This window comes from Myotis davidii, unplaced genomic scaffold (assembly GCF_000327345.1).
Source record: "Myotis davidii unplaced genomic scaffold, ASM32734v1 scaffold299, whole genome shotgun sequence".
NCBI classification, from domain to species: Eukaryota; Metazoa; Chordata; class Mammalia; order Chiroptera; family Vespertilionidae; genus Myotis; species Myotis davidii.
Window position 1 is genome coordinate 5830865 of NW_006293088.1, and position 11009 is coordinate 5841873.

Sequence of the window (11009 nt, forward strand, 5' to 3'; positions counted from 1 at the left end):
CCTCTTTTTAGAACCCTGCCCCCCCCCCACTCTAATGCCTGCGCCCCCCTCTGTGCCTCCCATGAATGGCGGGCGCTGTGCGGGCTGAACCAGCTGTCCCGGTTGGGAAAGACAGCAGCCGAGCTGGTGATCAGGGTGGATCTGAGCATCCCTCACCTGCCCCAGGGCCGAGCCCAGACCCAGGGCGGGTGGACAAAGGGAGGCCCTTCCTGACCTCCTGACCCGTCCAGGCGGACACCCAGGGCCCAGGCTGGGCGTGGTGGGAGCCCCACGGTGGATGAACGTGGAGGTTGCTGGGGTCAGGGTGGGTCTGGGTCCCTCAGCCAAGACGACTAGCTGGTCCCCTCGCCCCCCTAATTCTTGAGGAATGAGGAGAGCCCCGCCTCCCTTCTCCAGTGCCTCTGCCCTCACTCACTCCCCTCTGACTCCGGCCCAGGACTCCCACCTCCACCCTCTCTGGGGTGTGAGGGTCCCTGGAAGATGTACACGTGCGTGTCGCCTATTTTAGCTAAAGCCTGGGCGCTAGAGACACCCCTCCCTAAATTGTCCCTTCAGCTGCTGGGTGGGGTCCTTGGCCTGAGGAAGGGGCCAGGTGCAGGGCCTCGACCCAGACCAGTGTGTGTGGTGGTCACGCCGCCAGCCCAGGCTCACGCTGCCCTCTCCCCTCTTCCCAGCCCTGTGCTCAGGCCAGGTCTTCACCGAGCGGTCTGGGGTGATCAGCAGCCCGGAATACCCACAGCCGTACCCCAAACTCTCCAGCTGCACCTACAGCATCCGCCTGGAGGAGGGGTTCAGTGTCATCCTGGACTTCGTGGAGTCCTTCGACGTGGAGGCACACCCCGAAACCCAGTGCCCCTACGACTCCCTCAAGGTCTGGTTCCCGGGCCCTCACCTCATCCTGACCCCTGCAGGTCCTGGGGTGACCGGCGCTCCCCTTCTTTCAGATTCAGACAGACAAGAAGGAATTCGGCCCATTCTGTGGGAAGACGTTGCCCAGCAGGATTGAAACCAAGAGCAACGCTGTGACCGTGACCTTTGTAACTGACCAGTCGGGGGACCACACCGGCTGGAAGGTCCACTACACCAGCACAGGTGCGGGCGGGCAGGACGCGTGGCGCTCCCGTCTCTTCCCGGCACGTCTGACAGGGTGGGGGGCGTCCGGCCCGTGGGCTGTATAAACTCTGAGAAATCTCTTGGTCTGGCCCTGCCAAGGCATTAGCAGTGAGTTAAATGTTTGACCAAATATAGCAGGCTAATGTAAAACATACATGTTTTCATTGATTTCAGAGAGGAAGGGAGAGGGAGAGAAACATCAATGATGAGAGAGAATCATTGATTGGCTGCCTCCTGCACACGCCCTACTGAGGATTGGGCCCAAAACCTGGGCATGTGCCCTGACTAGGAATCAACTCCCCTCTTCTTTTTTAACAAATATATTTGTATTGATTTCAGAGAGGAAGGGAGAGGGGGAGATAGAAACATCAATGACAGAGGCTCATTGATAAGCTGCCTCCGGCCCACCCCTGCTGGGAATGAGCCCCCGACGATTGAAATTGAACCGGGGACCCTCCAGTCCCAGTCCCCCAGGCCGCCGCCCTATCCACTGAGCCAAACGGCCAGGGCCCGGCTTCCTTAGGCAGCTTTGGCTGGAGCCCAGGCCAGACAGCACACCCCAATGTGCACAACACGCAACCGAGCGCCCACCCCGCTTTGGGGTTAAGTCCGGAGAGCTCCCCCTTCCGTGTTAAGTGTCTCCTTTATAAACCAAGAACCTCAAACGCTCAGTTCCGGGGACTCACCGGCCATGGACCCCTCAGAACCCACAGCCTGGCTTCCTCCCGCAGCTCAGCCGTGCCCTGGTCCGGTGGCGCCACCTCATGGCCGCATCGCACCGGTGCAAGCCACGTACATCCTGAAAGACCGCTTCTCCGTGGTGTGCGCCGCTGGCTACGAGCTCCTGCGGGTGAGTGGCCGCTGGGCGGGGAGCGGCGGCCGTGGTCGTTTCCAAAGGTGTGCACGTTCCTGTCAGCAGACACGCAGCAGGAAAACGGCTGTTGTCGGCCTGGGTGTGTGTTTTGTTTGCTGAGAAGAGGGATGGCTCCGGGAATTTTTATTCTTAGGATGACCTAACGCAGTGGTTCTCAACCTTCCCAATGCCGCGACCCTTTAATACAGTCCCTCATGTTGTAGTGACCCCCAACCATAAAATTATTTCCGTTGCTACTTCATCACTGTAATGTTGCTACTGTTATGAATCGTCATGTAAACATCTGAAGTGCAGGATGTATTTGCATTGTTACAAATTGAACATAAAGCATAGTGATTAACCACAAAAACAATATGTAATTATATATGTGTTTTCCGATGGTCTTAGGCGACCCCTGTGAAAGGGTCGTTCGACCCGCAAAGGGGTCGCGACCCACAGGTTGAGAACCACCGACCTAACGGAACAACTCCTGGGCCCACAAAAAATTAAAAAATTAAACGCGCTGGGAAGTAGTGTGTCCCGCAAAGTTATAAATAGTGGCCACTGTTGGGGGAGCGGGAGGATTTTTTAAAGACGCTTAGTGTGTTGCTGCAGGGGCACAGGTAGGAGACTAACACGCCCCCTTTATGTTCTTCAGAATGGTCACTGAGTCCCAGTGGTCCAAAGTAATAACAGGAAATGGCAGCGAGGTGTGCAGTGCAGTCCTGCTGGGGGTGGGAAAAGTGCCACCTTGCCACCTTGCAGACTTTGGGGCGGGCTCTTCGCAGCCCCTTGGACCGCAAACCTGCTCCGTTGCTGATTTTTAAAAAATCACCCCGCTGTCCTTTGAAGCACAAGGCTCTGCAGGAGCCATCTTCTCTCACAGCCTGGTCTTAGGAAGCTACTGCGGTTGGTCAGCAGTGCTTCTCTGGGCGCAGCGGCTAGAGCGTCGGCCTGTGGACGGGAGGGTCCCGGGTTCGGTTCCGGTCAAGGGCACATACCTGGTTGCAGGCTCCTCTCTGGCCTGGGCCCTGGTTGGGGCGCATGCAGGAGCCAAGCAATATCTTTTTCTCCCATCGTTATTTCTCTTTTCCTCTCTCTTCCACTCTCTCTAAAAATCAATGGAAAAATATCCCCCGGTGAGGACTTTAAAAAGAAAAATGCGTCTCTGTAAGCGCGATCAGCCATCAACAGAGAACTCGGGTAGCTCTCCTCCAGAAAAGGCCGCAGGCGAGGAAACCCAGACACATTTGCTCAGTGTCGCACGGGGCTGGCCTTCCCCCCGCTTCTGACCGCCTCCCCATGCACGTCACAGAAGAGAGAGATGGTGGAGAATCCGCAGGGGCTCAGCCTTTGGTTCTAAAATGCCAAGGCACCTTGACAGCTGGTGTACCCCGCAGTCGCCGGCACCACGCACCGGCAGGGAGGCAGAGTTGGCTGTGTGTCCGGTCATGGGGGTGCATCGTCCCCTCGGGAGCATCTGGTGATGAAACACTAGAAGAGGAACTAACTTCTGTGGGGGCGTAGGTTTGGGGGCGTGATTTTTCTGATGTAAACAACGAAATTAATATTTTCTCTTCCTCTTTAGGGTCATTTGCCCCTGAGATCATTTACTGCCGTCTGCCAGAAGGATGGATCTTGGGACCAGCCGATGCCAGAATGCAGCAGTACGGTCACATGACAACCCCAGAGCTTCTGCTGCTGTCACTGCTTCTATTGCTGCTGCTGCCTTTGTGAAAAGGATACTATTTTTCGGGGGTTGAATTCCAAATTTGCTTCTCTTCCCTGGCTCTCAGTGCACTCTTAGAGGTTAAAATGAAACCGAGCTAGTAGGATGATTACAGTGGGGCCTTGACTTACCAGTGTCCTAACGAGTTTTTCGAGGTACGAGCCGTCTCTCGGCTGATTTTTTGCTTTGAGTTGCGAGCTAAAATTCGGGTTACGAGCCAGCTTCAGATACCCCACCGCTAGTTGGCGCAGCGAACGTCACAGTGAACGCCACAACCTCAGCCCAGCATCACGTGTCTCACTCGTTCACAATTGATTTGACTTAGGAGTAATTTGAGTTACGAGCTCCGTCGCGGAACAAATTAAACTCGTAAGTCAAGGCCCCACTGTATTTCCTTTTAATTGATTTTAGGGAGAGAAGAAGGGAGCGGGAGGGAGAAATATCCATGTGAGAGAGAAACACTGCCCCGGCCAGGGATTGAACCCGAAACCTGGGTATGTGCCCTGACCAGAAATCAAACCTGACACTCTTCCACACATGGAGCAGCGCTCAACCAACTGAGCCACACTGGCCAGGGCAATTGTTTGCTTTAAAAAAGTGTGATCTTTAAAAAAATATGTTTTCTAAGTATAAAATCCTTATAGAAGATGGGAAATAGAGAAAATGACATTGTAATACCTATAATCCCACAGTACAACTCTAATCACTATTTTGGTGTATATGTCTCACATATGCACACAGGTTTAGGCTACTGCATGTAGGGATGGGGTAGTTGTGTGGACACACACACACCAAACTGAGACCATGGTGTACTACCATTTTGTGAACTAAGAATCATGTATCTGACCTTGAATATATTTTCAATTATAAAATACACGTTGATTGGAAAATATGTTTACAAAAATATATAGTAAAAGCCACTCTTGACTAAATCCCTAAACTACCACTGAGTTTGGGGTCTACTCCTTCATATTCTTTATCTCCTATGTTACATATATTAACATATTTCACTATTATATGCTTTTTTTTCAAACTATAAGTTTAATAGAAAATTACACAGCCTGGCCGGCAAGGCTCAGTGGTTGAGCATCAGCCTATGAACCAGGTCACAGTTCGATTCCCAGTCAGGGCATATGTTTGGGTTGCAGACTCCATCCCCAATGGGGCATGAAGGGAGCAGCCAATCAATGATTCTCTCTTGCCATTAATGTTTCTATCTCTCTCTCTCCCTCTCCCTTCCTCTCTGAAATCAATAGAAATATATTTTAAAAAATTATAGAGAGGTAGAAGTGATCCGTAGAAGAAATGGGCTAAGGAAATGAGTTACAGGGGCCGAAGGGCCCTTGGAGCTTAGGAGAAAGGCAAAGGTAACTGACAGGGCTGGGGATTGAGCCTGCAACTGAGGTATGTACCCTTGACTGGAATCGAGCCTGGGACCCTTCAGTCCACCGGCTGACTCTCTATCCACTGAGCCAAACTGGCTAGGACTATTATTATTATTTTTAACCAAAATGGGATACTTAATGATTGCAGTTGCTCTTCTCCATCTTGTTGGGCTATCTTCCCACATCAGTTTAGGTATTAATAGGGCCTCTCATTCTTGTTAATGACCGTTCAGCATTTCATCACACCATGCTTTTATTTAATTTTTCATTGCCCTCCCCCTTTTTTTTTACTGTTACAGGCACTTGCTGTAGTTAACACCATGTACATGTATTTTTGTATATTTTGTGTAAGTATTTCTACAAAATGCCTGGGGGAATTAAATATTTTTATTTCATAAATTTACATTCCCACCTATTCTTTCAGTTAAAAAAGCAGCAGACAAGTTCTAAAGGCAGTGGAAGCCAGAGGGCTGGGTTTGAGCCCTGCTTCGGCTATTTTTGGTTGGGTAGTTATGGCGTCTCATAGACAATTAGGCAATGCAGACAAAGCACTTGGCAGAGCCAGGCACACAGATACTGCTGGAAATGATTTGAATGCAGTCTTTGAATACCTACAGATATGCATCAACGATTTTATACACCCACTGTGTGGAGACATTTAGCACTGTCTCACAGATTGGTTACTTCCTTCCTATTAGCAATGTCCCAAGTGTGAATTCGAATCCAAATTCAAGGACTTCCAGGTCTCCTAGAAAGTTCAATTTATGAGGCCTGGCCTGTGGGGCTCAGTTGGTTGGAGCATCATCCGTACAACAGAAGGTGGCGGTTGGATTCCTGGTCTGGGCACACACACAGGCTGTGGGTTCCATCGCCGGTTGGGGCGTGCAGGAGGCAGCCAACTCCTTTCTCTCTCTAACAATAGGTTCAATTAGGAAAGGGATCCTGGGAACAAGCTGCCCCTTCAGAGTCAGCTTTGTCTGGCCGTTTGAGTGCCCTTTTGGGGGAGCTAGACAGTGCAGGCTGTGCCGCCTCCTCCCTCCTGCGGCTGCAGACCTTCCTGTCAGAAGTGAGAGCGTGGAGGAAGTCGTGTGGTTTCAGATCCCCTTCCTTGAGGAAAGGCCTCACGCCACCCCCGCAGGGACTGCGCCCCAACCCAGCACCACAGGGCTCACGGTCTGTCGGTGTCCACATCTCTCTGTTAGAATTAAAAGCAGAAACGGACTCCTCCCTCCCCCTTGTTCACTAGTTGTTGAGTGTGGCCCTCCTGATGACCTGCCCAACGGCCGAGTGGAGTACCTCGCGGGCTCTGAGGTGACCACGTACAAAGCGGAGATTCAGTACCGCTGCACTGAGACCTTCTACACAATGGCAAGAGGTGATGGTAAGCACGTTGCTCCAAGCTGGGGGTGGGTGCTGCCTGGAACCGAATCCCTCACCATCTGAAAAGAAACTGCAGCCAACATTTTGGCTAAGGCTGGACAAAAGATTAAAAGGCACTTCTCCCACCAGCTAAGTGAAATATTACAGCTGAAGTGACTTTAATGTCAATTTGCAAGAATCTGAAAACAGATCTTATCTAGTAAATGACTACTACAAACACACAATATATTCCAAATGGTTTAATTTAACAAGTCAAAACCTTATCATTAAGCACTTGAGATCTTGATACATATTCAAGTTACACATCTAAAAGGTTTCCACTTTGCAAGCAAACATGGTAATGCCGAGACCTCCCGTTTAGGAAATCATGTAAAATGGTTATTCAGACACCTCTATTTCCCACGGATGCTCAGGAATCAACATTTTTAAGGGGGTATTCAAGCAAACGACAACCACCTCATACATGCAGTTAAACATTTTTGCTTTTCCAATGATTTGCAGGTAAATACGTGTGTGAGGCTGATGGATTCTGGACGAGCTCCAAAGGAGAAACATCACTCCCGGTCTGTGAGCCTGGTAATGGACACATTCATACAAGAGATTCGTAATTGATGGAAAGTGGAATGGGTCGGAGACAATAAGTAGAGCTTTAGCTGTGGTAGGCAGAAATGTAACTTCGGTACTTGGCTCTTAGACCCAGTTATTATTTCCAAATAATACGTCCTCATTATCCCCTTTCCATGTGGAGAGGTTGTTAGGTGCTGACTGCATCAGTCATTTGATTATTTTGGCCTTACAACTAGGCAAGCATAAAAAATTAAATGATTTTTTAAATTATCTTGAACCATTTATACATTTATAAACTTAAGTTCCTCTGTTGTTACTTTTCTTCCCTGTTAAAAATGCTATTAAAACCCAAAGCTAATAACTTCATTATTTCCCTAAGCAATTGTTTTCAATGACATCTAATTTTTAAACATTAATGCAATTTGCCTTTTAATAGTACTTAAAATCTTTTTTTACTAGAATTGGCTCTGAAGATATAGTTGAGTAGATATTAAAAAAATCAGAAAGGTAATAATATATTCATTACCCCTGTGTTATTTGGCTTAAATTAGTTATTTGATTTTAGCTGACACCACGTTTACAAGTTTCAATGCAAGTATTCTGCCACAGTAGGAGACATTTGGTACATTGAGTGTATTCCCTTAGTAATATAGAGTAAAACTTAGTGTTTGAAAGCATCAACTAGATGACAAATAATTTCTGACCCTGACGGTTCCTGGCTATAGCTGCGACATTCTAATTTGTAAAACCTTTAAATGTTCAAAAGTCAAATTAATTTTGCCAATCCGATGACAGTGACCTGGTTGCTGCTTTCACAGAACCACATGGTGAACACCCCATTTTAAAGTGGGATAACAGAAGCAATGAAAAGGTTATTTCCTTCCATTTCCTATTCACATCACCCAATGCATCAGCTCAGCCAATTCCCGCTTGCCCTCATAAATAACCCAACTGTGTAGACCTTTTATTTTTTGCAAAACCAATATAGCTTCTAAATTTTACCCACCTCATTTTCTGAGGAGCTAAGAACTCCCCCTTGGGTCTTTGAACTGTGCTGTTTTAAGCTAGCCTCACCTGCCTGTACAGGTGGGCACCCACCGATTTCGGTGATACCATTTTGGGTTGACATGAAATATTAACAAGTCCGAAGAGGTGGGTGGAGAAAAGCACCACTGGGTTTCTACCAAGGCTCTGCTATCTGCCTCTCCCCCCAGTTTGTGGACTATCGGCCCGTACAACAGGAGGTCGTATCTACGGAGGGCAACATGCAAAGCTTGGCGATTTTCCTTGGCAAGTCCTGCTGTTAGTAGGCGACACCACAGCAGCAGGTGCACTTTTGAATGACAACTGGATCCTAACGGCTGCTCATGCCGTATACGAGCAAAAAGAAGACGCCTCCTCCCTGAACATTCGAATGGGTGCCCTGAAGAGACTGTCGCCTCATCACACACAAGCCTGGGCAGAGGCCATTTTCATCCATGAGGGCTACAGGCATGCTGCTGGTTTCGATAACGACATAGCGCTGATTAAACTGCAGAACAAAGTTGCCATCAACAGCAGCATCATGCCTATCTGCCTGCCAGGCGAAGCAGCTGAATCCTTCATGAGGACAAATGACATTGGAACTGTATCCGGATGGGGATTAACCCAAAGGGGTTTTCTTGCCCGAAGTCTGAAGTTTGTTGACATACCAATTGTTGATCATCAAACATGTGCTGCTGCCTATGAAAAGAAGCTGCATCCAGCGGCAAAGGTAACTGACAACATGCTCTGTGCTGGCTTAGAGAGTGGGGGCAAGGATAGCTGTGGAGGCGACAGTGGAGGGGCATTAGTGTTTCTCGACAATGAGACACACAGGTGGTTTGTGGGAGGAATAGTGTCCTGGGGCTCCAATAATTGTGGGGAAGCACAAGTGTATGGGGTTTACACAAAAGTCATTAACTATATTCCCTGGATCAAGAAAATAATGAATAACTTTTAATTTGTATGTTTTCAATCAGTAAATGCCTTTTAAAAATGCCTGTAAAAGATCGCAGCAGCAATGTGACCCGAGGAACATTAGTACAGCCACTGTCGCCCGCCCACCCAAAAACCAAAACCGAACTGCAGGGAGAGGCTGGCCAGCGTTTCACCCTTTACGTTGTGGTTCACGGGGGTGTGAACACAGCGATGTTCGTCTTTGCCGGAGCAATAGGAACTCACTGGTCAGATTGCACTGTGTTACTTAGAGTCCAGTATCCTTTTGTACTGGTTTTTATTGCATTTCCGGAAATGGCCTGTACGTGGTCTTTGAGTATTTTTCGACTTATTCTTATGGATCTCTAAGAGCTTTATATATCACGGCAGTATTAGTTCAGGGTAACCCTGAATCATAGATTTTTGTAGATGAAGTAGAAACATCAATACTTTAGCCTAGGTACTAATTTCCATGTTAAAAACCAGTATCACAAAAACAGCGATATAATTTTGCACTTATCAAATTGGTAGACAAAATGAACATGGAGTAGCACTATTCACATTGTCAAAGACAACACAAATTTTCTAAAGGAAAATTTTGCAATGTATTTCAAAAGCCTTAAAAGCATGCATAGTCTTTAACCTAGTAATTTCAATGCTAAGAACTTAATTTAGCCATGCTCCCAGCACTTGGAAATAACCTAAATAATGTTCAAATTCAGAAGACAATGGAATTAAATGTGGCATTTCCATAAGATGAAATATGACACCAGAAGTAAATGGTGGCACTATAGATAAATCTGTATTTTTTTTTCCTTCTTATGATAAACATGTAAAAGAGGGTCAGTTAGCCAAACAATAGATCACAGATCACACAATACCTGAGTATACAACCTGAATACACAATTAAGAGCTACTGTCCTAGTATTCAACAACAAATTATTCTATTTATCACATACACCTCCCAAATTAAGTAGTTAACTTCTTTTTCCTAAGGACAAAATTTAAGGTCCGTCTTAAGCTTAAAAATATTTCATTTTAGTTGGCTAGTCCTTCCTAAAAAGATTTAATAGCTAACATCTAACAAAGCTTTTCATTCTAGCCAGTTACCATTGTATTTAAAAATTCATTGTGAGTTTTGCCCTAATTTCTCTTGTGCATGTAAAGTGCAACTTCTTGAGACTCACTTTTTAAAGGTAACTTTACAGCATCTTTGTCACATATAAAAAGGAAACTGTGTTTTTCCAGTAAGACTCCAGACACTAAACTGGTGGCAACAAAAATTTTTATTCAACTGGTTCAAAAAATGTTTAGAATGAATGCATTCAGATGACCAAATAGACTTTAAAAACAAATCTTTGCCAAATAGTTTACTTCTAAACTTCAAAAAAAAAAAATTTAGGGTAGAATTAAATGCCCACAGCTATGTATTACCACAAACATTTTGAGAAGGCTACTCAACATTGAAAGCCTTCCAGACCAGCTACTAGGTTTACACAAGTAAAGAGGGATTAAAACCATGCCATCGACAAGGTAACTTACCCCTGCGCTCCTTGAAGGCTTGTCAGTTTAGTCTTTGGAGGTCCCCGAATACCATTTTAAGTGTTACCATGTTACTGCTGCTGAGTAAGAGTGCAAGTGCTAAAATGCAAAATTCAGATGGTACAGGGTTTGGAAATCATGCAATTTAGATGCAGAAAAAAAAAAACAACTGCAAGATCCTTTTACAGAGGAAACTGAATCATGAAACAATGTGGCGATCACAAGTCTAAAGGATGACTTCACTTTATAAAAGTTTAAAACATGTAATTTGCAAAAATCCTATTTATCATAATCTAATTAGATAAGGGCATTAGGTAAACTATCAACACAAGAACTGTTACATTCTTCCATTAGGAAACAAGCTCAACTCTCATAGCAGTAGTTACATAAAAAGTACAATAATCAATATATTATCGCTTTTACATACTTAACAATGCATCGTGAGAGTCTAATCTGAGTTTTGTAAACGATTTTATTCAGCAGG

The 11009-nt window shown here is 46.4% G+C and overlaps 2 protein-coding genes across 5 annotated transcripts in view; one reads left to right on the plus strand and one right to left on the minus strand.

Moving 5' to 3' along the window:
* Positions 1–10312, plus strand: part of MASP2 (mannan-binding lectin serine peptidase 2) — a 15903-nt gene extending 5591 nt beyond the window's left edge. The window contains exons 3-9 of the mRNA XM_006766801.2: positions 675–871; positions 945–1092; positions 1845–1963; positions 3555–3633; positions 6327–6461; positions 6962–7036; positions 8242–10312. Coding sequence (XP_006766864.1) covers positions 675–871; positions 945–1092; positions 1845–1963; positions 3555–3633; positions 6327–6461; positions 6962–7036; positions 8242–9008 — 1520 coding nt within the window. The 3' untranslated portion in view covers positions 9009–10312. The remainder of the gene's footprint in view (positions 1–674; positions 872–944; positions 1093–1844; positions 1964–3554; positions 3634–6326; positions 6462–6961; positions 7037–8241) is intronic.
* TARDBP (TAR DNA binding protein) overlaps positions 6685–11009 on the minus strand; it is a 10519-nt gene continuing 6194 nt past the window's right edge. For 2 of the 4 annotated variants that reach the window (XR_001514365.1, XR_435823.2), the window contains one exon: positions 10361–10624. The gene's annotated coding sequence lies outside the window, so the exon portion shown is untranslated. Of the gene's footprint in view, positions 7260–10360; positions 10625–11009 lie in introns of those variants that run through there. The other 2 variants (XR_001514364.1, XR_001514366.1) reach the window with 2 other exon arrangements.